This window comes from Populus nigra, chromosome 13 (assembly GCF_951802175.1).
Source record: "Populus nigra chromosome 13, ddPopNigr1.1, whole genome shotgun sequence".
Lineage (NCBI taxonomy): Eukaryota > Viridiplantae > Streptophyta > Magnoliopsida > Malpighiales > Salicaceae > Populus > Populus nigra.
This window is the reverse complement of record NC_084864.1, coordinates 14,197,380-14,223,014: the sequence shown is the minus strand read 5'-3', so window position 1 is coordinate 14,223,014 and position 25,635 is coordinate 14,197,380. Positions and strand designations below refer to the sequence as shown.

Below are 25,635 nucleotides of genomic sequence, written 5' to 3'. Positions count from 1 at the left end.
AAATATTGATAACTCACAGCTTACTGAACGAGCTTTTTCAGCGATTAAGATTGTTAAAACAAGACTTCGCAATCGGATGGAAGATGATTTTCTTGCAAATTATTTGATTGTCTATATAGAAAAAGAAATTGCTGAAAGATTCACAATTGGTATGATAATCGATAAATTCTATTATATGAAAGAATGACGAGCACAATTAAAATAAATATGTAAGAATTATTTTTTATTATTTTTTGCTTTATTTCAAAGTTTATCAAACATAAATAATGTCTTGTTGACCAACAACATTAAAGTGATGAATATATTATGAAAATGAAATTAATTTTATTACTTTGACTCAATTTGGTATTGCTCCAAACCTTTTACCTTATACAAAGGTTATTATATATTTGTAATAAGTTATTTGAATAAAACTAAATTATGTAGGTTTTGTTTTACAACTCATGTATAATAAATTAAAACAAATATTATATCTTATTATATTAATTTTGACCCTCCTAATAAATAATCCTAGATCCATCCCTGTCTATAGAGTTGATGTATTTTCCCAAATCCTAAAATCCCAACAAGAAAGAGTGTGTTCCAAGAGGAAGGAAGTTGTAATTTGACTCTTATCATGATCAAAATTCAGAAGGATAACCTACTTGATTAGCTTTGCATAACTGGAAAACATTGACTTGAAGAACAATCCATTCGTAAGGATCGAATTCGATGACAAGAGTTCCCTGTATGATAAGAGGATGCAAGTCAAATAATGCAGCATCCAAGCCAAAGTTAAAATAAACACTAGTGATTTCTATAATGGATTGTGATTGAGAAAAAGTTTTTTAGCTTTGATCCTACCATTTTTAGGTAGTGTAATTCATAAAATCAACCTAAACTAGGATCAACAATCAATCCTGCTTCAGGGCCTTTGCCATATAAGCTCTTGTATGAATAATTGCAAGGTAAGCCTCTGTTATGGCAAAACTAGACGATCAGAAACTGCATCCTGCACAATGTAGGCCCGGAGCCGGGTTGTGCGCCAGTTGCTTTGTGTCCAGATTGTTAGGATACTGGCATGCAAACCCGACAAGATAAAAGGCAAGAGATAGGATAAAATGAGAAATGAGACACACAAGAATTTACGTGGTTCACCCAATTTGGCTACGTCCACGGGCAAGTATAGAAGGATTTTACTAAGTAATGTGGGAATTACAACCTCTCTCAAATAATAGGAGAACAACTAAGAATCTCTCTATTATTAGGAGAAAACACCTCACTTACTCTCTCACAAATACCTCACAATTTTGTGGGATTACTCTCTCTTCACTCTCCTCTTCTTCTTCTCTAACTTGGTGTGCATATAGGCTTGAATGCATTGCCTATTTATAGGCAAGAGTGAGGGTATAATGGTCATAAATTTAGGAGGAATATATGCCTAACAACTCATCCTCCACTCATACTCCACCAATTATACCAACTCATCCTCCACTCACACTCCACCAATTACAACTCATCTCCCACTCAAATCCCATCAATTATGCCAACTAATTAAAGTGGCTTTACATTCTCCCACTTGAAGACTTTGATGATTTAATCAAGTCTTCACACTTGATTATCTGTGATTCTTCTTCTATCCTTTCTATACTTGCCATCTTCATGCTGCTTACGTTTCTGCTAGGCCATAAGAGGATCTACACCATATATACTTATCAGTGTTGACCGGTTTAGTCAAAGCATCTGCTGGGTTTTCCTTTGTATGAACCTTCTGAAAATCCACACTTCCATCTTCCACCACTTCGCGAACAAAGTGATATTGAACATCTATATGTTTTGTTCTTGAATGAAATGCTGGATTCCTTGCAATATGCAAGGCACTTTGACTATCACAATACAAAAGAATCTTCTCTTGTTTGTGCCCGAGCTCCTCCATAAGTTTCTTCATCCATATTGCTTCTTTGCAAGCTTGTGTAGCTGCCATGTACTCAGCTTCTGTTGTGGACAATGCTACAACAGTCTGAAGTTTAGAGACCCAGCTCACAGCTCCTCCTGCAATTATGAACACATAACCTGTAGTGGATTTTCTTTTCTCAAGGTCACCGGCAAAATCTGAGTCAACATAACCTCTGACAGTAAATTCTGATCCTCCATAACATAATGCAACATCTGAGGTACCCTTGATGTATCTCAAGATCCTCTTAATAGTATTCCAATGCTCTCTACCAGGATTTGCCATGTATCGACTAGCTGCTCCCACTGCTTGTGCAATGTCTGGTCTTGTACATATCATGGCAAACATTAAACTTCCCACTGCTGATGCATACGGTACTCGAGACATCTCCATCCTCTCTGCTTCATTGCTAGGAGACATACTTGAGGATAATTTGAAGTTAACAGGAAGTGGGGTAGAAATTGGCTTACAATCTTGCATGTTGAAGCATCGCAAGATCTTCTTCAAATAATTCTTCTGAGAAAGCCAAATCTTCCTCTTACTTCTGTCTCGGTGAATTTGCATCCCTAGAATCTTGTTTGCTGGTCCCAAGTCCTTCATATCAAACTCCCTAGCCAACTGTGCCTTCAATTCTTGGACTCGATCTTTGTTGGGGCCTATCACCAACATGTCATCCACGTACAACAACAAAATGATGAAATCTTCTTCAAACCTCTTGTAATACGTACAATGGTCTGAACTGAGTCTGTTGTACCCAAGGCTAATTATGAAGGAATCAAATCTCTTGTACCAACACCTCGGCGCCTGTTTGAGACCGTATAGAGATTTGTTCAACCTGCAAACCAAGTTCTCCTTGCCTGTTTCAGCAAAACCCTCTGGTTGGAGCATATAAATTTCTTCTTCAAGTTCTCCATGAAGAAATGCAGTTTTCACATCTAACTGCTCTAAGTGAAGATCAAATATAGCACACATTGCCAAGACTACTCTGATTGTAGTAAGTCGTACCACCGGAGAAAATATCTCATTGAAGTCTATTCCTTCTTTCTGAGCATATCCTTTCACTACCAATCTTGCACGATACCGCTCCACTTGATCATTGCCATCACGTTTTATCTTGTAAACCCATTTGTTGCCAATGGCCTTTCTTCCTTGTGGTAGCGGAACAAGATCCCAAGTGTTATTCTTGTGCAGAGCTTCAATCTCCTCTTGCATTGCTGTCATCCACATAGATACATCTGTGCTTTTGATAGCCTCATGGAAAGTTGATGGCTCTCCATCCTCTGTTAGAAGACAATATGCAATATTGCTCTCAGTACTATATTCTGAGTGCCAAGCCGGTGGTCTTCTTTCACGAGTCGACCGCCGAACTTCAGGAGTTTCAGACTCTATTTGTTCTTTCTCTTCATGCTCTGGTGCAGCTTTAGAAGAAGTATGATTCTGAGTATTTTCAATCTGGACTGCTGTAGTCTCCTTTAGAATGCTATTATGTTCTTCCATTTGCATTTTACCTTCTGCAAATATGACATCTCTGCTGATGACTACCTTGTGGGCAGTGGGATCCCACAAGCGATACCCCTTCACTCCATCAGCATATCCCAAGAATACACATTTTCTGGATTTTGAATCCAGTTTGCTAACTTCTTGTGTATTGTACATCACGTACACAGGACTTCCAAATATATGCAATCGAGAATAATCAGCTGGCTTCCCAGTCCACATCTCCATCGGTGTCTTCAGCTCAATTGCAGTTGATGGAGATCGATTTATCACATAACAGGCGGTATTGACTGCTTCTGCCCAGAATGACTTTCCTATACCTGCAGCCTTCAACATTGCTCTTGTTCTTTCTAATAGAGTTCTGTTCATCCGCTCTGCCACTCCATTTTGTTGTGGAGTGTATGCCGTTGTGAACTGCCTTTTGATACCTTCATGTTGACAGAAGTTATCAAATTCATCACTGGTATATTCTCCTCCATTGTCAGTCCTCAAACACTTGATCTTCTTTTCAGATTCAAGTTCCACTCGCGCTTTGAAAGTTTTAAAGATTGCGAACACATCTGCCTTCCTTCTAATTGGATACACCCAACATCTCCTGGAGAAGTCATCTATAAATGATACAAAGTATCTTGCTCCTCCCAAGGATACAACCGGTGCTTGCCAAACATCAGAGTGAATCAGGTCTAAGATGCATTTGCTCTTAGTTGTTGATGTGCCAAACTTTAACCTGTGTTGTTTACTTGTAACACAGTGCTCACAAAAGGGTAAAGTAACCTTTGTAAGCCCAGGGAGTAACTTCTGATCAGAGAGAACTTTCAAACCTTTCTCTGACATGTGGCCTAGTTTTTGATGCCACATCATCGTCTTCTCTTCTGCAGGATTGGCTGATGCGATTGACGCTTCTGCCCCATGATGTGTTTCTCCCATTAATACAAACATGTTTGCAACTGTCTTTCTTGCCTTTAAAACCACCAGCGCTCCTTTGACAATTTTCATTATTCCATTGTCTGTTCGGATCTTACAGCCAAGACTATCAAATTGTCCTACGGACAAAAGATTCTTCTTCAAGTCTTTCACATGCCGCACTCCTGAAATAGTGCGAATCAAGCCATCATACATCTTCAATTTGATGGTGCCAATGCCATCAATCTCTACAGCATGATTATCACCCATGAACACTTTGCCTCCAGAGATGGGTTCATATGTATGGAACCAATCTCGATTAGGAGTCATATGCCATGTTGCTCCTGAATCCATTAGCCAGACGTCAGTAAGCTCTTCTTTATCTGTAGAGATTGTCGCTGCTTCACTATATAAAACCTCCCCATCTTCTGAGGTGCTCGCAACACATCCTTGAGGTTTTGATGACTCTGCAGTGTTCTCTATACCCTTTTTAAACCAACAATCCCTTTTGAAGTGCCCTTTTCTGCCACAGTTGTAGCATTTCACAGTCTTCTTGCTTCTTGATTTGGACCTCCCTTGCCTTTGACTCCCACTGGAGCCACGCTCCGTTGATCTCCCTCTTGACACCAACAATGCCTCTGCTTGGTTTGAACTATTTCTGTCTCCTTTATTTTTGCGCCTATTTTCTTCTTCCAAGATGGCGGCTGCAACATCATCAAAGACTAAATAGTCTGTGAGGATATTATTGGTCAAGTTGATAATGAGCTGATCATACGAATCTGGAAGACTTTGAAGTAGAAGCTCTGCACGTTCACTTTCCTCTATTTGTTGACCCAACGTAGTGAGTTGTGAAAATAGAGTCCTTATTGTGTTGATGTGGTCAGTCACCGTCGTGGTTTCTGCCATTCGAAGGGTATAAAGTCTCCGCTTTAAGAAAATCTTATTGTGCAAAGACTTGGACTCATATAGCTTTGTTAGAGTCTCCCATATCTCCTTAGCTGTTTTCTTCTCCGCCACACTTGATAATACTTCATCGGCTAATGCTAAATGTATGTTAGCAATAGCATTGCCATCCATCTCATTCCATTTTGCATTATCAGTGATCTCCGCGGGTCGATCCCCAATTGCTGCCAAGCAATTGTCTTTCCTTAAGATTGCCTTGATTCTCATTTTCCAGAGTGAGAAATTGCTCCCATTAAACCTTTCAATCTCGTACTTTGCTGCCATTTTATTCACCGTGATCTATTCAGCTATCACCGTTTCACAGAACTGTAACGTATACAGAAATAGTATCGTGTGAATAATACTTCACTAAGTAAGTTCCCAGGAAAGATTGGAGGGGTCACAAACGGTCCCGCTTAAAACCCAATCTCCTTAGACAGAACTTCCTAGACTGTATTTAATCACCGCACTGACTTTCTATATACGCCAACAGTAACTTATGTGAACAGTACCGTATGGGTGAATAGTGCTGTATAGGTGAATAGTGCCGTAGACGTGAATAGTAACTGTATACACGAATAACTTTTGTGTATTAACAACACCAACCAACCAGGCTCTGATACCACTGTTAGGATACTGGCATGCAAACCCGACAAGATAAAAGGCAAGAGATAGGATAAAATGAGAAATGAGACACACAAGAATTTACGTGGTTCACCCAATTTGGCTACGTCCACGGGCAAGTATAGAAGGATTTTACTAAGTAATGTGGGAATTACAACCTCTCTCAAATAATAGGAGAACAACTAAGAATCTCTCTATTATTAGGAGAAAACACCTCACTTACTCTCTCACAAATACCTCACAATTTTGTGGGATTACTCTCTCTTCACTCTCCTCTTCTTCTTCTCTAACTTGGTGTGCATATAGGCTTGAATGCATTGCCTATTTATAGGCAAGAGTGAGGGTATAATGGTCATAAATTTAGGAGGAATATATGCCTAACAACTCATCCTCCACTCATACTCCACCAATTATACCAACTCATCCTCCACTCACACTCCACCAATTACAACTCATCTCCCACTCAAATCCCATCAATTATGCCAACTAATTAAAGTGGCTTTACACAGATGGGATCCATCATCCCCATGGGATCGGACGAATCTGATGGAAACACATTCCGAGTCCAGATTCATGGTTCAGACGTGTTGCATATGCAGGTTCTGTAATGGAAACCGCATTGCAAGTCCTTTCCCTGTCGTGTGAGCAGACAGAAAAAATAGTAGATCAGTTAAGGCATGCTGCTATCCTATCTATGAAGGCAGTAAAGCATAGTGATGTAACACAGCATATCACGCAACAATGGCAGGGAAAAATTCAAATCTGATAGCACCTATGCTAAATTTTATGCAAGGTACGGTTTACTTTTCCATAACATTCATGTTAACACATTCAGCTTTCACTCTTATACGCGGCAGCAGAATAAACAATCTATCAGTCCTAATTTACCGATCCTTTCTGCAGTTAGATTCTTTGCTTCATACGTAGATATGGTAGTAGAGCTAGCCGTAGAAGGAAATTTCAAAGTACGGAGTCCGTTGGAGCAAGGCAATAGCCTGTGTGTGGGTAGAGAAAAGATTAAGCACTCAAAGCAACCTCAGTGCCACCTTTAACTTGGTCTGCCCTTGATTGCCATTCCAAACTAGCAGCTTCTAGCCAGTAAGTTACCTGGTAGTGGAAATAGTCCCTTCCCATCTGCCTCTACCTTCATGCACTCACCAGTCACCACCATTGTTGTTGCAATCTTTTGAACAATCAGAGCTTGCATTCTTCATTGAGATTGAAGTTCTATCAGCTAGAAAATTTCATATGAACCTGGAAACATCATTAACATAAATATCCAAGATATGGATTTGAAAAAAAAAAAATGGAATTCATTATGTTATGCTTGCTTTTCACATGGAGCCATTGTGGAACATATATATTATACAGACATGCCAGATTTTTCATGTACTGATTTTTGCTTTTGGAATTATATAATATATATGTTTAAAATCATAGTGCACTTACTGTTTCTTTGAATAATGTTAAATATACACGTATATATTCACATAAAACTTTGAGCTTGTGTAAAATAAAATATTTATGGACCATTCAGAGAAGATTTCAGGAATTAATATTAACGATACTGTCTAATTTAGAATTTCAGGATGTAAATCTTTACTTGGTTCTGATTTTTAATTTAACTGGACAATATATTTATTCAATAAAACTTAGTTGATTAGCCAAATATGTTACAAATCTCACTGAGTTAACAATAAGAAAACAAATTTAAAAACAAAAACAAAATGATTTGTTTTAATAAAAATGGTTAAATGGATTACTCCTGAATCACCTACCAATGTTGCCAAACATGGAAGTGCTCCTGAATGCCAAAGCTGCAAGTTCCATTCCTGAATATGATGATTCCAACTACAACAGAGCCAAGGAATTTAAGGCATTTGAGGAAACAAAGGCTGGTGTCAAGGGACTAGTTGACTCTGGTGTGACTAAGATTCCAGGGTTTTTTGTCTACGCACCAGAGAATGTGGAGAAGTCATCAGCAAAGGCTAAGACAAACAGTTTACTTCGTCATTTTCTTCAGAAAATAATTTCAGTATTCTATAAAAAAATGTTGTTTTCACCATTTTGTAGCTATCACCAATGACAAGTTCGGAAGTGTGGAGCATAGAGTTCTTGTCGGAGATGTCAGGTCCAGGACATCAGTTGCCTGCTTTTCCATCCAAGTGCAGCGAATCAATTCAAACCATATGGGGTAATAAAGGAGCTTCTATCTGATGGCTCACTGAAATATAGAGGAACTCATATTGCTGAATTTATGGCTTGCATCAGGTCCAGAGGAGTAGACAGCACCTCTGCACTATATCATTTTAAGCTGGCTTGATTAGCTCATGCTTCTTGTTTCCAATAACCAATGTAGAAACTAGTTGGAAAACAATTCTCTCCACTGTAATAGAACTTATCCATCCAAGGGCGGAGGGATGCTGAATGCTAGGTGCGTTTTAGTCCATGTCAAGATTTTATTAATATTTTTTTGATTAGTTTTATATATAAAAAATTCATGATTTTCAATTGAATTATTAAAAAATTCTGAAAATTTATGCGGAGCCTTGTAATATAATATTTTAGCTTGGGTTAAAATTTCAGAAGTTTTGGAGAAATTTAGAAATTTGATAAAAAATCATAATTTGACTAATTTTACGTTATTGGACGTAATTTTCAATCCAATTATCAGATTGAGTTGAAATTTAATAATGGATTTTAAAATATATTGAATAAAATCTGGTTAAAATTTTAGAATGAACGGAACTTGATAATGCTAACAAAAAAAAGACTGTCAAATAAAAGCAAAACAACTCATTAAAGGTAAAATGGTTATTTGCCATTAAAAAATAAAACAAATAAGCTCTTCCTTTCTTTTATATGTTGTCGATTGGGCGGAAACAGAATAGAAAAAGAAAGAAAAGAAAAGGCAAGAGAGAAAGAGAGAAAAGTAAGGGAAAAACATTTTAAAAAAATAAAATAAAAAAGTAAGAGAATAACCTTGTAAACTTTCAAAGTCTAACTTATAAAACACTAATATAAAAAAGAATCAATTGAAAAATAGAGGAATTGAGAGAGGAAAAAAATTTAATTACTTTGTTTTCCAGAGATTGTTATTTTATCCCCGTTGAGGGGTTATTACAATATCAATTTAGATTCGATTATACTTTTTATTTTAATTTTATGTATTTTTAAATTTATTTTTTAATATTTTGGGTAATGCATTTGAATTAAAATTTTAATGTTAACTTCAAAAATTCATATATATAAATTAATAATTAATCTTAAAAAAATTTATATATTTATTTTATAGCCCAGGGAAGAAAAAAATCGTGTATCCACACTGTATGCATCCATTGTCATCAAATTCTTCTACCATGTCCTCTTTTCGTTTGAGCAGCTTATGGCATAAATTACCAGAGTGAACAAAGTGAGTGGTGGAATGGCAAAATTTTCGCGGCTTTTTGGAACGAGTAGTAGGATAAGTGTTCAGAATCAACCAAGAACAACAACAACAGCAGCAAAATCAAAATAAAGCCTTCAATCAAGCTGTACAAAAAGGAAGTTGTACAAAAAAATGCATTTCGGCAAGTGATCCCAACAGAGTAAAAATATAAAAGCAAACTCCCATAAAGGTTAATAATGGATCAGTCACCATGAGGTTAATTGAAGTGTTTCTTATAGATCCTAATTCCCTTTTCGACTAACAATGTCAGCAAGGTGATAATAATGTTATTCTGTTACAAGCTGCTTATTAATGTTCAACATGCATGAAAGAAAGATCAAAATTCAACAAGTTTGTGCAGCAGAAATTGTGAAGCAACAAGCATGGGCTCATTTCACTTTAAAATGAGAAAGGGTTAAGATAGACAATACATGAATTGATGAGCTGTAAATTCTGCCAGATTACGGGTTTCCCTGTACAGTTATAGGGCAAAGAAAGGTCAAAGGTAGGTACGGTTCTCTTTGCCTAGCATATTATATTTGTTTTTGTAACATCAGCATGTATTTTCTTTATTGAGCTTGAATGGCCACCCCTGACAGCTCTATTTAATTATACGCAAGTCCTTGTCTTCGATCACCAGCTTGTTGCCAAGTGCTTGTCCTCGATCACCAGCCATTGTTGTCAACATGAAAATCTCAGATAATGCTGCAAATTCGATTAATGAAGATGAAGAGTCTAACTATGATAGGGTAAGGAAGTGAAGGCATTTGAAGAAACCAAAGCTAGCTTGCGTTAAGGAACTAGTAGACTCTGGTGTGAGCAATATTCCCAGGATTTTTGTCCACCCATTAGAGAAAATGCAGAAGTCGTCTTCAGATACTAGTAATATCAGCATTCAGGTTCCAAAATAGTTTTTGAAGGCTTCAAAAATTCTCTGCGAGCGGAGTTTCTCATGAATCAATGGATTCATGACCCCCCTCTGTACGGAGCTATTATTGTAAATATTGGGGACTTCATGCAGGTAAAGCTTTTTTTTTTATATAATTGATTTGGATTTTCTTTTATGAAAAATTGATATGCCAACAGTTTTATTAATTTGAGTAGACCAATGATGTAGAGAGGCAACCTATGAGCTTCTGACAAGCTGGCCGAAATAAGGTCCAGTCTAAATAAGGTACCCTGGAGGCCAAGTCTTCAGTCTGTATTTTGTGCAGAGTTAATTTCCTTCAGACTTGAAGGAACATAGCTGCGTGTGAGTGAATCATCACATGCAAGTGATGATTCAAGACTTTTAACATAAAAGTTGTGGCTAACTTCATGTCCAAAGTAGCAGACAGCGCCTCAACTCTACCCCATTTAAGCTGGCATGACGAGCTCAAGCCTTGTAAGAAGTTGAATTCATCTCGTTAATTATTCGATTGAATAGAGCGGGCATGCATGATCAATGCAGTGGATGATTCAATTACACAACTCTAAGTTGCTGTCAATGTAAAAGGTATAAAAGAATGCATTTCAGTAGGCAACCCAACATAGAACAAAAATATATAAGCGAAGTCACACAAAAGGTTGAAAATGGATCACTCACAGTAAGGTTTAAGTCTTTTGGATGATAATAAGCTGTTTATTGATGTTCAACATCCATGAAAGTGTAAAGCCACTTTAATTAGTTGGCATAATTGATGGGATTTGAGTGGGAGATGAGTTGTAATTGGTGGAGTGTGAGTGGAGGATGAGTTGGTATAATTGGTGGAGTATGAGTGGAGGATGAGTTGTTAGGCATATATTCCTCCTAAATTTATGACCATTATACCCTCACTCTTGCCTATAAATAGGCAATGCATTCAAGCCTATATGCACACCAAGATAGAGAAGAGAAGAGTAGAGTGAAGAGAGAGTAATCCCACAAAATTGTGAGGTATTTGTGAGAGAGTAAGTGAGGTGTTTTCTCCTAATAATAGAGAGATTCTTAGTTGTTCTCCTATTATTTGAGAGAGGTTGTAATTCCCACATTACTTAGTAAAATCCTTCTATACTTGCATGTGGACGTAGCCTAATTGGGTGAACCACGTAAATTCTTGTGTGTCTCATTTCTCATTTTATCTTATTCCTTGCCTTTTGTCTTGTCGGGTTTGCATGCCAGTATCCTAACAGTGGTATCAGAGCCTTCTTGGTTGGTGTTGTTAATACACAAAAGTTATTCGTGTATACAGTTACTATTCACGTCTACGGCACTATTCACCTATACAGCATTATTCACCCATACGGTACTGTTCACATAAGTTACTGTTGGCGTATATAGAAAGTCAGTGCGGTGATTAAATACAGTCTAGGAAGTTCTGTCTAAGGAGATTGGGTTTTAAGCGGGACCGTTTGTGACCCCTCCAATCTTTCCTGGGAACTTACTTAGTGAAGTATTATTCACACGATACTATTTCTGTATACGTTACAGTTCTGTGAAACGGTGATAGCTGAATAGATCACGGTGAATAAAATGGCAGCAAAGTACGAGATTGAAAGGTTTAATGGGAGCAATTTCTCACTCTGGAAAATGAGAATCAAGGCAATCTTAAGGAAAGACAATTGCTTGGCAGCAATTGGGGATCGACCCGCGGAGATCACTGATAATGCAAAATGGAATGAGATGGATGGCAATGCTATTGCTAACATACATTTAGCATTAGCCGATGAAGTATTATCAAGTGTGGCGGAGAAGAAAACAGCTAAGGAGATATGGGAGACTCTAACAAAGCTATATGAGTCCAAGTCTTTGCACAATAAGATTTTCTTAAAGCGGAGACTTTATACCCTTCGAATGGCAGAAACCACGACGGTGACTGACCACATCAACACAATAAGGACTCTATTTTCACAACTCACTACGTTGGGTCAACAAATAGAGGAAAGTGAACGTGCAGAGCTTCTACTTCAAAGTCTTCCAGATTCGTATGATCAGCTCATTATCAACTTGACCAATAATATCCTCACAGACTATTTAGTCTTTGATGATGTTGCAGCCGCCATCTTGGAAGAAGAAAATAGGCGCAAAAATAAAGGAGACAGAAATAGTTCAAACCAAGCAGAGGCATTGTTGGTGTCAAGAGGGAGATCAACGGAGCGTGGCTCTAGTGGGAGTCAAAGGCAAGGGAGGTCCAAATCAAGAAGTAAGAAGACTGTGAAATGCTACAACTGTGGCAGAAAAGGGCACTTCAAAAAGGATTGTTGGTTTAAAAGGGGTATAGAGAATACTGCAGAGTCATCAAAACCTCAAGGATGTGTCGCAAGCACCTCAGAAGATGGAGAGGTTTTATATAGTGAAGCAGCGACAGTCTCTACAGATAGAGAAGAGCTCACTGAGGTCTGGCTAATGGATTCAGGAGCAACATGGCATATGACTCCTAATCGAGATTGGTTCCATACATATGAACCCATCTCTGGAGGCAAAGTGTTCATGGGTGATAATCATGCTTTGGAGATTGCTGGCATTGGCACCATCAAATTGAAGATGTATGATGGTTTAATTCGTACTATTTCAGGAGTGCGGCATGTGAAAGACTTGAAGAAGAATCTTTTGTCTGTAGGACAATTTGATAGTCTTGGCTGTAAGATCCGAACAGACAATGGAATAATGAAAATTGTCAAAGGAGCGCTGGTGGTTTTAAAGGCGAGAAAGACAGTTGCAAACATGTTTGTATTAATGGGAGAAACACATCATGGGGCACAAGCGTCAATCGCATCAGCCAGTCCTGCAGAAGAGAAGACGATGATGTGGCATCAAAAACTAGGCCACATGTCAGAGAAAGGTTTAAAGGTTCTCTCTGATCAGAAGTTACTCCCTGGGCTTACAAAGGTTACTTTACCTTTTTGTGAGCACTGTGTTACAAGTAAACAGCACAGGTTGAAGTTTGGCATATCAACAACTAAGAGCAAATGCATCTTAGACCTGATTCACTCTGATGTTTGGCAAGCACCGGTTGTATCCTTGGGAGGAGCAAGATACTTTGTATCATTCATAGATGACTTCTCCAGGAGATGTTGGGTGTATCCAATTAGAAGGAAGGCAGATGTGTTCGCAGTCTTTAAAACTTTCAAAGCGCGGGTGGAACTTGAATCTGAAAAGAAGATCAAGTGTTTGAGGACTGACAATGGAGGAGAATATACCAGTGATGAATTTGATAACTTCTGTCAACATGAAGGTATCAAAAGGCAGTTCACAACGGCATACACTCCACAACAAAATGGAGTGGCAGAGCGGATGAACAGAACTCTATTAGAAAGAACAAGAGCAATGTTGAAGGCTGCAGGTCTAGAAAAGTCATTTTGGGCAGAAGCAGTCAATACCGCCTGTTATGTGATAAATCGATCTCCATCAACTGCAATTGAGCTAAAGACACCGATAGAGATGTGGACTGGGAATCCAGCTGATTATTCTCGATTGCATATATTTGGAAGTCCTGTGTACGTGATGTACAATACACAAGAAGTTAGCAAACTGGATTCAAAATCCAGAAAATGTGTATTCTTGGGATATGCTGATGGAGTGAAGGGGTATCGCTTGTGGGATCCCACTGCCCACAAAGTAGTCATCAGCAGGGATGTCATATTTGCAGAAGGTAAAATGCAAATGGAAGAACATAATAGCATTCTAAAGGAGACTACAGCAGTCCAGATTGAAAATACTCAGAATCATACTTCTTCTGAAGCTGTACCAGAGCATGAAGAGCAAGAACAAATAGAGACTGAAACTCCTGAAGTTCGGCGGTCGACTCGTGAAAGAAGGCCACCGGCTTGGCACTCAGAATATGTTACTGAGAGTAACATTGCATACTGTCTTCTAACAGAGGATGGAGAGCCTTCAACTTTCCACGAGGCTATCAAAAGCACAGATGTATCTATGTGGATGACAGCAATGCAAGAGGAGATTGAAGCTCTGCACAAGAATAACACTTGGGATCTTGTTCCGCTACCACAAGGAAGAAAGGCCATTGGCAACAAATGGGTTTACAAGATAAAGCGTGATGGCAATGATCAAGTGGAGCGGTATCGTGCAAGATTGGTGGTGAAAGGATATGCTCAGAAAGAAGGAATAGACTTCAATGAGATATTTTCTCCGGTGGTACGACTTACTACAATCAGAGTAGTCTTGGCAATGTGTGCTATATTTGATCTTCACTTAGAGCAGTTAGATGTGAAAACTGCATTTCTTCATGGAGAACTTGAAGAAGAAATTTATATGCTCCAACCAGAGGGTTTTGCTGAAACAGGCAAGGAGAACTTGGTTTGCAGGTTGAACAAATCTCTATACGGTCTCAGACAGGCGCCGAGGTGTTGGTACAAGAGATTTGATTCCTTCATAATTAGCCTTGGGTACAACAGACTCAGTTCAGACCATTGTACGTATTATAAGAGGTTTGAAGAAGATTTCATCATTTTGTTGTTGTACGTGGATGACATGTTGGTGATAGGCCCCAACAAAGATCGAGTCCAAGAATTGAAGGCACAGTTGGCTAGGGAGTTTGATATGAAGGACTTGGGACCAGCAAACAAGATTCTAGGGATGCAAATTCACCGAGACAGAAGTAAGAGGAAGATTTGGCTTTCTCAGAAGAATTATTTGAAGAAGATCTTGCGACGCTTCAATATGCAAGATTGTAAGCCAATTTCCACCCCACTTCCTGTTAACTTCAAATTATCCTCAAGTATGTCTCCTAGCAATGAAGCAGAGAGGATGGAGATGTCTCGAGTACCGTATGCATCAGCAGTGGGAAGTTTAATGTTTGCCATGGTATGCACAAGACCTGACATTGCACAAGCAGTGGGAGCAGCTAGTCGATACATGGCAAATCCTGGTAGAGAGCATTGGAATACTATTAAGAGGATCTTGAGATACATCAAGGGTACCTCAGATGTTGCATTATGTTATGGAGGATCAGAATTTACTGTCAGAGGTTATGTTGACTCAGATTTTGCCGGTGACCTTGAGAAAAGAAAATCCACTACAGGCTATGTGTTCATAATTGCAGGAGGAGCTGTGAGCTGGGTCTCTAAACTTCAGACTGTTGTAGCATTGTCCACAACAGAAGCTGAGTACATGGCAGCTACACAAGCTTGCAAAGAAGCAATATGGATGAAAAAACTTATGGAGGAGCTCGGGCACAAACAAGAGAAGATTCTTTTGTATTGTGATAGTCAAAGTGCCTTGCATATTGCAAGGAATCCAGCATTTCATTCAAGAACAAAACATATAGATGTTCAATATCACTTTGTTCGCGAAGTTGTGGAAGATGGAAGTGTGGATTTTCAGAAGGTTCATACAAAGGAAAACCCAGCAGATGCTTTGACTAAACCGGTCAACACTGATAAGTATATATGGTGTAGATCCTCTTATGGCCTAGCAGAAACGTAAGCAGCATGAAGATGGCAAGTATAGAAAGGATAGAAGAAGAATCACAGATAATCAAGTGTGAAGACTTGATTAAATCATCAAAGTCTTCAAGTGGGAGAATGTAAAGCCACTTTAATTAGTTGGCATAATTGATGGGATTTGAGTGGGAGATGAGTTGTAATTGGTGGAGTGTGAGTGGAGGATGAGTTGGTATAATTGGTGGAGTATGAGTGGAGGATGAGTTGTTAGGCATATATTCCTCCTAAATTTATGACCATTATACCCTCACTCTTGCCTATAAATAGGCAATGCATTCAAGCCTATATGCACACCAAGATAGAGAAGAGAAGAGTAGAGTGAAGAGAGAGTAATCCCACAAAATTGTGAGGTATTTGTGAGAGAGTAAGTGAGGTGTTTTCTCCTAATAATAGAGAGATTCTTAGTTGTTCTCCTATTATTTGAGAGAGGTTGTAATTCCCACATTACTTAGTAAAATCCTTCTATACTTGCATGTGGACGTAGCCTAATTGGGTGAACCACGTAAATTCTTGTGTGTCTCATTTCTCATTTTATCTTATTCCTTGCCTTTTGTCTTGTCGGGTTTGCATGCCAGTATCCTAACAGAAAGAAAGAGAAAATTCAACAAATTCGCGCAGCAGAAATAGTGAAGCAACTAGCATGGCCTCGTCACTTTAAAAGGAGAAAGGACTGAAATAGATGATCCTGTGGACATGTATTGACCCATGAATTCAGCCAAATGAGTTGCCCTATAGATGGGTGTGTCGTCAGAGAGAAGCTCCTTTATTACCCCATATGGTTTCAATTTGTTTGCTGCACCTGGAAAGAAAAAGCTTGCTACTGATGTCCGGGGTCCGACTTCTTGAGCCAAAACTCTATGCTGCACACTTCTGAACTTGTCATTAGTGATAAGCTGCAAAATGAAGAAACAACATGTAGATCATCCATAGAAGTTAGAAAACAATCTTTGGCACATTTCCCATCATGATTTCAACATTAACGATTCATATCGTTGCATCGGATAAGGTGCGACACAAATTCTGAAACTATAATTCTGAAAACGTCAGAATAGTGATAATCTAACATCCTTGTTTAGAAGCGAGCTCATTCTATTTTGTCAAAGGGAGATAGGTTGCCTCTCTTTGACCGACTCACATAAAAATATTGAAAAAGAAAATCAAAATTATTTTGTTCATAGGAGGAAAATCCTAATCAACTGAAAATATAAGAAATTTTACCTGCATGAAGTCCCCTATATTTACTACAAGTGCTCCTTGCAGAGGTGGGACATCTACCCATTGATTTTGATGATGAACTTGGAGGCCACCCATGTTGTCTTGAACAAGAATAGTCAGAAAAGAAGGGTCTGTATGCTTGGTGGTGCCCATTGTCATGTCTGGTTCAGGACAAAGTGGGTAATAGTTACCCGCCAATGCTTGAGTATCCATGCATTCAATACTTGAAAGGTAGTCACAACGAAGCCCGAGTGCTTCTGATAAGAGCTCAGACAGAGTCTGGCTGATTTTGGTCATGTGTTTTGTGTATTCACTTAACTCTTCTCTGCAAGACAAGTTTAGCTGAATCCAGTGGAAATCTCTTAGAGAAATGAATTCACAGAGACAGTTTTAGATCTTATTGCAAAGTTCTAATACCTTAAAACTTCAGGATATAGTTCAGGGTCAAGTTCACCATCCTGAAAATTTATTGCCACTGTATCCCTCCAAACCGCTGTTTCTTTGGTCAGAACCACTCCTCCATAGAAGAACTTCACTCTTTGTTTAGGATCACGAGAGTACAGCTCCGCCTTCGCTTCCTGGGGTTGCTCGTGGAATCGTTTCACCCCTGCTAACATCTCATCCATGACAGCAACTGGAGTTCCGTGGTTAATAATTTGAAAGAAACCCCATTCTTCTGATGCTTTCCGGATCTCATTTACCACCTCTGATCGCCGACAACTTTCAAACCCTTCGAAGTCTATAATTGGAACCTGATGACTGATATTGCTAGACTTGGATGATGACTTCAGCACATTCTCTGGTGGGTGGACAAAACACCTGGGAATCCTGGTCACACCAGAATCAACAAGTCCCTTAACACCAGCTTTTGTTGCATCGATTGCTTTCACTTCCTTGTCTATGTCATAGTTTGAGCCTTCTTCAAAATTGGAAATCGTGACTTCCATGTTTGCAGGATCGGATGATGATGCTAGTTTTGGTTACAGAAGTAGAGTTTCTGATTACTGTAAAGGGTTTGTGTCTAATTAACTAGAGCAGTCAGATGGTCATAATTGAAGCATAAGAAAAATTGTAACCTGGAATGGCCAATCAGAACTTTTGATCTTCCTGGTCTAGCCTTAATTATGAGACATCATGAAAGGTCTGCAATCCATCCTCAAATCTCTCCCTCCCTCTCTCTTTCTATCCCAGTTCTCTTCGTATGATAATTTTGTTTACTATTGCCTAGGTCCACTCTAGCCTGCATGATTGAATCCATTCAATTCTTTCTTTGTTACATCTTTGAATTAGTCTCAGTCGAAAGAATTGAAAGAACACATAAGAATTGAAAGAATACATTAAGTATTGAAAGTGATTTTAAACACACAAAATTGACCTTTTCCTTAATTAATCTCTCATTCTTTTGATTTAGTTTCCACCCTTGCTCTTACCTGATCAGATCCATGCTTTCACTTTCCATGATCATTTCTATAAACATTAGAGAGTAATTGGATTGGTGTTCGGAATCATTCAAGAACAACAAAAAGCCATCAAGCAAGCTGTTGAAGTAAGAAGTATAAAAGAGCCTGTGTCTCGGGCAAGTAATTCCACAGAGTAAAAATACAAACGCGAAGTCACATAAATGGTTGAAAATGGATCCTTCACCACAAGGTTTAAATCTTTTGTCTAATCCAAATTCAACCAACAATTTCAACAAGGTAATGAGATGTTATTAGTGTTACAAGCTATCTAGTGAACTTGTCATTGGTGATAAGCTAAAAATTGAAGAAAACAACACTTTTAGGTCATTACATTTAGAATGATTCTATTTCTGAGACAAAGATAGCCACGTCCTGAAAAGGTCATCAAACTTTAGGCAACATCAAGTTTTAGTGAGTTATGATTTTCGATCCATTTCTATCAATCTTGAGGACTTAATTGCAGACATTTATGTCATGTACAACCTCTCAAGAGAGAGTATCGTATGATCAATGTTTTGTTTCATTGAAAGATAGTGCTTGAATTCGACCTTTCGAGCTTGCCCGAGACAGGAAGGTTGCCTCCCTCTGAGAAACTCAAATAAAACTATTGCTGCATAAACTATTACGTACCTGCGGCCATTAAGTCCCCTGTATTTATTAGAAGAGCTCCCTGTAGAGGGGACATCAATCCATTGCTTCTGATGATGAACCTGGAGGCCATCCATGTTGTCTTGCAGAACTATACTTAGAAAAGGACGGGTCTGTATGTTAGGTGAGGCCAAACGTCAAGGCTGGTTCAGGGAAAGCAGGGTAATAATGACCCACCAATGACTCAGTTCATGCATTCTATGCTTGAAAGGTTATTGCAACGAAGCCCGAGTGCTTCAGGTAAGAGTTCAGATAGTGTCTTACTGATCTTGATCATGTGTCTGATACATTCACTAACCTCTTCTCTACAAGATAAGCTTCACCTCCTGAGGTTCCTCATGGAATCGTCTTGCACCTGCTAACATCTCATCCGCGACACTAGCAGGAATCCCATGATCGATTAACAACTTGAAAGAAACCCCAGTTTTCTGATGCTTTGCGAATCTCATTCACAACCTCTAACCGCCGGGAACTTCCAAACCCTTCAAAGTCTATCGTTGGAACCTGAAGGCCGAAATTGCTAGACTTAGATGACGACTTTTGAACTTTCTCTGATGGGCGGATAAAAAGCCTGGGAATCTTGGGCACACCTGAGTCTCCTAGTTCCTTCACACCGGCTTTTGTTTCATCGAATGGCTTCACTTCCTTGGCTTGATCATAGTTGGATCCATCTTAAGGATTAATAGAACTTGCAGCGTTGGAAATCATAATTTCCATGTTTGCAACAGTACTGAGTGAGCGATCTTATTGAAGATTTCGTGCCTGGTGAAGATGGAAAGGAATTCAATAATGAAGGAAAGAGGCGCTCACTACGATGAGAAGTCCAAAACCAATATGGTAAGCAAAAAGCGGTAAGCCGCCAAAACGCTGTTTCATACCCCTTTTGACTCCACTGAATATGGCAAAGATCTTCATTTCGAGATATCATGGCATATTAGCCTCAAAACTTATTTAATAGTTTTTCTTCCACAGTTCCACTATTCTGCATGACCCAACTTTATACATAACTACAGGATTTATCAATGATTAGAAAGATGTTTTCTCAGGCTGTTTGCTTAACAGAGTTTTCTAAAATAATTTTATTTAAAATTATTTTTATATATATTTTTGGACTTTCTTGATATTAATTTCAAAAATAATTTTTTTAAAATAATAAAAATTATTATTTTAATATATTTCCAAATAAAATATACTTTAATAAATCATTATTATTACTCTCTCTAATACTCCTTAAAATTCAATGTTCAAAACTCATTTGTATTATCTTTATTTGATCAATTAATTTTTCTTCTAATTAAAAATTTTTAAGCTTTAGTGTATATATGAAAAGGATGTATTATCTTTTCCTTATAAATGATAATTTAAGTTAAATTCAATGTCAATTTAAAATGACATAAATAAATAGAATTTTTTATATGATTATTTTATCTGATGAATAATAAATATAATATAATTATTATTAAATATGACCAAATATATATATATATATATTATTTTTATTTTATATTAAATAATACATAATACTTGAATAATGAATTTTCAAAAATTAATTAATAATATAGATATCTAATTTTTTTCATGAATATAGAAAAAATTCGACATGCAAATACTCCATACCAATATCCTAGTTTTAGCCTAGATTAGGATTACTTTCCATCTTTTCTTTTCTTTTTTAATTTCGTTTCCAATTAATCCTCTGTTTGAAAAAAAAAGTCCTACTTATTTGTCATTATTTATCAAGACGACAACATGATATAATTATGAGAAGTGGACTTTTGTGCCACCACCATTATTGCCCTTAGCTTTCACTGCCCACTTGCTATCATGTTAAGCTCGTTTAGCAACGAGGTAGAGGTTGTGTTTCTTTAAAAACGCACTGGTTTAGTGTTTGGTTAAAGAAAAAAAGTTGTTCATTGTGTATGGATCCCACGATAAATTACGTGCGAAACGCAGGCAATTTAAAAACAGAAAAATACTGCTTTTTTGTGCGGCTCTTTGAGAACAACCATGCTACACTGTTTAAACAGTGTAGCATGATACACTGTTCATTGAACAGTGTATCATGCCTCCACTGTTCACTGAACAGTGGAGCATGTGAACAGTGCAATTCGCACTGTTCACGTGAAATTCCTCTTTTTTTTGTCAGCCAAATAAATTTTTTTAACATTTGTATTTAAAAAAAACACTAGTATAAAATGAATTAATTAAATTCACTCGCACTGTAATATCAATTTTATACCTAATAATATTTATCTACGCTAAAAAAATTATGAAAACTGTAATTCTTATCGGATGAATTTTGTACGTAATGGAATTATAAATAGTTTAATGAAATAATAAAAAGTATTTTTTATAAAGTATTTTTTATTTCATGATGTAATAGGAGTAATTAATTCTACAATATTTAAATTTAAAACCATCAATATTAATATATATTTTTTTAAATTATTTTATAACCTCAATTTCAAAAGCATTTTTAACCAAACACGTTAAACTACTTTTTCTTCAATCTCAATTTCAACCATAGTTTTAACCAAACACCAATTTTTTTCAAACCAACCTCAACTAAAAGTACTATTTATAAAACAATTTTTTTCAAATCACAACCACAGCCGCTACCGTAATATCAAACACACTCAAAGTCTTGACTTTTGGAGAGGGTGTTAACGTACTCCTATCTAATTTGCATTCAAAATATTAATACCTGCAGGCGGGTAATTATGTCGTTATAATGAATAGTGGAAATATTTTTTAAATTTTTTTATTTAAAATTATATTAAAATAATATTTTTTTATTTTATAAAATTCATTTTTGATATATCAACATATTAAAATAATTTAAAAATAATTTAAAATAAAAAATATTAAAATATTATTAAAAAAACTGGTTTAATCTCAATTTCAAATATTAGCCTAATCTACTGTAATTTGTAATTTACATTGCCTATGATGTTAAAGAGTTTTTATCACCGACAAGATATCTGGTGGGTAACTAATCTAACAAGAAAATTTTTAATCCTTAAAATAAATTTTTATTTTAAATTTGTTATACCCTCACATAACAAATCTAATCTTATTTTTCTAAGTCACATTCAAAATATTAATATATTAATGTGTTTATAGTTTAAGAATATAAAAATATATCATTAAACTTCCTAGTAAGCTATATTAATTGGTAAATCATTAGGTTAGCACGGTTATATATAAGAATTATTCAAGATGTCTTTTATGTCTATATATATATATATATATATATATATATATATATATATAAACTACTAAATTAATTAACCTTCAAACTATAAAATAAATTTAGAAACTTAGATTGATTTTTACAGTATTTATAATAACAATTATATAAATTAAAGAATTTTTTTATTTGTAAAATATATTTTAGTTAATACGTAAATGTTACATCAACATTGGGTTTATTTTATAGGATTAATATGTATTAAAAAGAAATCAATAAAAATATCAGGTTGGATACGAATCAGATAATGAAAACAAGTTGGATTTTCACTTGATCCATTTTAATTATGATGAAATTAGATAAAAATTCAAATCGGACACTAAATATATGTTGCATATGGTAAGATTATCATCCCTGTTTAGAACTTATCATCAACACTGTTCATATAAAGGTATATATATATTGTTAATTAACACTATCCCACCACCATTATCGATTTTCAATCGGGAATATCGGTTGCTTTCCATCCTTTTCTTCTTTCCTTTCCGACCAATCCTCTTTACTTGCCATAATTCTGAGGAAATCCTCTTTATGTTCCATCGTTTATCGACACGATAGCATGATGTGAAAAGAATAGGACTTTATAACCATTACCTTTATTGTACGTTACAATGGGCCATTTGCTATAATGGAGCGATCGATAGGCTGTTTGTCCCCAAGCATCAAAACTAGATCCACCATTCTAACGTTGCCAAGAGCAGACATCCACAGTGGGATTAGGAGATTCGCAAGGAATTGCCTTGGAACACGTTTTCAAAACAATCTGCTAGCTATGCCAGCAAGTTCTAGCTAGGAACGTAACAGCTTCTTTTGCAAAAGTGTAATGGTTCCTTAGATTGTAAAGCAGAAAATATTGAAGCAGGAAACAATGTAGAGTGAGCATAAAGGATGAGCTGCTCAGCTAAAGCCAAAATGACTACTTGCAATCAACTAAAAAAAAAAATTCAACAAGGGGAGGATAATGCTATAGGTTACAGGCCGTTTATTGATTTCAATCAGTATCTTCTGTAGAGGAACAAGCATGGCCACTTGACACTTTAAAATGAGAAAGGGTGGAAACATATGATCCTGTGGACATGTATTGGCCCATGAATTCAGCCAAATGAGTTGCTCTATAGATCATGGGCGTGTCGTCAGATAGAAGCTCCTTTATTACCCCATAGGGTTTAAACTTATTTGCTGTGCTTGGGAAGAAAAAGCATGCTACTGATATCCGAGGCCCGACTTCTCCAGCCAGAACTCTATGCTCCACACTTCTGAACTTGTCATTGGTGATGAGCTACAGAAAGAAGAAACAACTTTAGTCCTTGCACTTAAAAGGACAATTTCTTGCAGAATAAGATATATATAGATGCATGCAGAGATAGCCACATCCTGAAAAAGTCGATAGACTTGAGCCAACATCAAGGTCACTGAGAGTTATAATTCTCCAGTTTGCAGTGATAAATTTATCTTCCAAATCTTTATCAACCTTGAAATAGTTCTTTATTTTTCCAGACTCTTATACCAAGCAACAACTCTCAGAAATAGAGGCATATATATGATCGATGCTGTGTTTTGTCGAGAAGTCCTAATTGCTAGTTATTTGATCCCCGTTGATCTGTAGGATGTGCATCAATCATGCTCATCTGGACTACCAATCAGCATTTCATATTTTCTTTGAAAAACAAAAGCAATGCCCGGAAACATGAATATTACATAGAAACATTGCTAGTGTACTGTCCAGACAAAAAAGACACTGCTACAGCAAAAGATAAAGGACAAAAAATTGATCATTGCACTGCTGCACTGCAAGACCATGATTAGATTGAACCTTTCCCGTTTGTCCCAGGCTGGTAGGGTTATATTCTTAATTAGACAAACTCAAATGAAATTATGGATACATTAAATGGCTATCACTTTCAGAAAGAAAAATGCAAACAATGGGAGAACTAAATCTTAATTACCTGCATCAAGTCCCCTATATTTACTAGGAGAGCACCATGAAGAGGGGGTACATCAACCCATTGATTTTGGTGACGAACTTGCAGGCCACCCATATTGTCTTGCAGAAGTATGGTCAGAAAACTTGGATCTGAATGTGTGGTGGTGCCAAGGGTCAAGTCTGGTTGAGGACAAGCCGGGTAGTAGTGACCCACCACTGATTCTGTTTCCATGCATTCTATGCTTGAAAGGAAATTGCTTCGAAGCCCGAGTGCTTCTGATAAGAGCTCAGATAGTGCCTTGCCGATCTTGGAAACGTGTCTGAAATATTCGCTGACCTCTTCTCTGCAAGATAAGTTTGGTTAAATCCTTAAAAATCTAAAAGAAAACTGAACTCATAGATATATTAGGATCTTCCTACACATATTCAATACGTACCTTACGATGCCAGGAAAGAGTTGAGGGTCTAGTTTACCATCCTTGAAATCAAATGCTACCGTATCCCTCCAAATTGCTGGTTCTTTAGTCAGAAGGAGAACACCAGTGAAGAACTTGACTCGTTGATCAGCGTCACGAGAGTAGAACTCCATCTTCACCTCTTGAGGTTGCTCATGGAACCGTTTCACTCCTGCTAACATCTCATCCATGACATTTTCTGGAATCCCATGATTAACAACTTGAAAGAAACCCCAGTTTTCTGATGCTTTGCGAATCTCATTCACTACCTCCATCCGCCGAGAACTTTCAAACCCCTCGAAGTCTATTATTGGAACCTGAAGGCTGATATTGCTAGACTTGGGTGATGGTTGCTGGATTTTCTCTGGTGGGTGGACAAAAAACCTGGGAATCTTGATCATACCAGAGTCTGCTAGTCCCTTAACACCAGCTTTGGTTTCATCGAATGCTTTCACTTCATTAGCATTGTCATAGTTGGATCCATCTTCAGGATCAAAGGAACTTGCAGCATTGGAAGCCATAACTTCCATGCTTGCAACAGTACTGGTCAGTGGGAATCTGATGAAGATGGAAAGGAATTCAATAATGAAGGAAAGAGAGCTGAAGTTGAGGAGTACATAACCAATATGGCAAGCAAATATATATGACAAATGATTGAAAGAAAAAGAATTCATAGATTAATTGAGTTTTACTTAATTTATTCTTTATTTTAAATTTCACCTCATCTCCCTTTATAAATTTGGTCAAATCAAATTTATAATTTTAAATTGGATAAAATAAAGTATCTTCTTCTAATTACAGAACTCATTTTTTCAATGTGTTTCGAAGAATTAAAAGAGATAGAATCCATAGATTAATTGATTTTTTTTATTAATTCATTCTTTATTTTAAAATTTACATCATCATATCTCTTTTTTTTTATTACTAAAGAATTGAT

General features: G+C 37.0%; 2 protein-coding genes and 1 pseudogene across 5 annotated transcripts; all 3 read right to left on the bottom strand.

Moving 5' to 3' along the window:
* Window positions 1–16,311: 16,311 nt before the first annotated feature.
* On the bottom strand, window positions 16,312–19,792 carry LOC133671400 (1-aminocyclopropane-1-carboxylate oxidase homolog 1-like). Of its 4 annotated transcripts, none has more exons than XM_062092164.1 (4): window positions 18,038–19,792; window positions 17,379–17,965; window positions 16,965–17,286; window positions 16,312–16,639 (listed from the first exon to the last, which is right to left on the bottom strand). In XM_062092164.1, the coding sequence occupies exons 2-4, from the start codon at window positions 17,906–17,908 to the stop codon at window positions 16,382–16,384; spliced, it is 1,110 nt and encodes a 369-aa protein (XP_061948148.1). In that variant the 5' UTR covers window positions 17,909–17,965; window positions 18,038–19,792; the 3' UTR covers window positions 16,312–16,381. The 4 variants fall into 4 exon arrangements, with proteins under 4 accessions (XP_061948148.1, XP_061948149.1, XP_061948150.1 ...); XM_062092165.1 differs by having other exon boundaries at window positions 17,379–17,931; XM_062092166.1 differs by having other exon boundaries at window positions 19,052–19,191.
* LOC133671401 (1-aminocyclopropane-1-carboxylate oxidase homolog 1-like) lies at window positions 18,514–19,786 on the bottom strand (annotated as a pseudogene).
* Window positions 19,793–23,278: 3,486 nt separating the features above from the next.
* LOC133671030 (1-aminocyclopropane-1-carboxylate oxidase homolog 1-like) lies at window positions 23,279–25,328 on the bottom strand. The gene is made up of 3 exons (XM_062091646.1): window positions 24,681–25,328; window positions 24,266–24,587; window positions 23,279–23,598 (listed from the first exon to the last, which is right to left on the bottom strand). Exons 1-3 carry the CDS (start codon window positions 25,226–25,228, stop codon window positions 23,311–23,313), a joined length of 1,158 nt encoding a protein of 385 aa, XP_061947630.1. The 5' UTR covers window positions 25,229–25,328; the 3' UTR covers window positions 23,279–23,310.
* Between the last annotated feature and the right edge of the window lie 307 nt (window positions 25,329–25,635).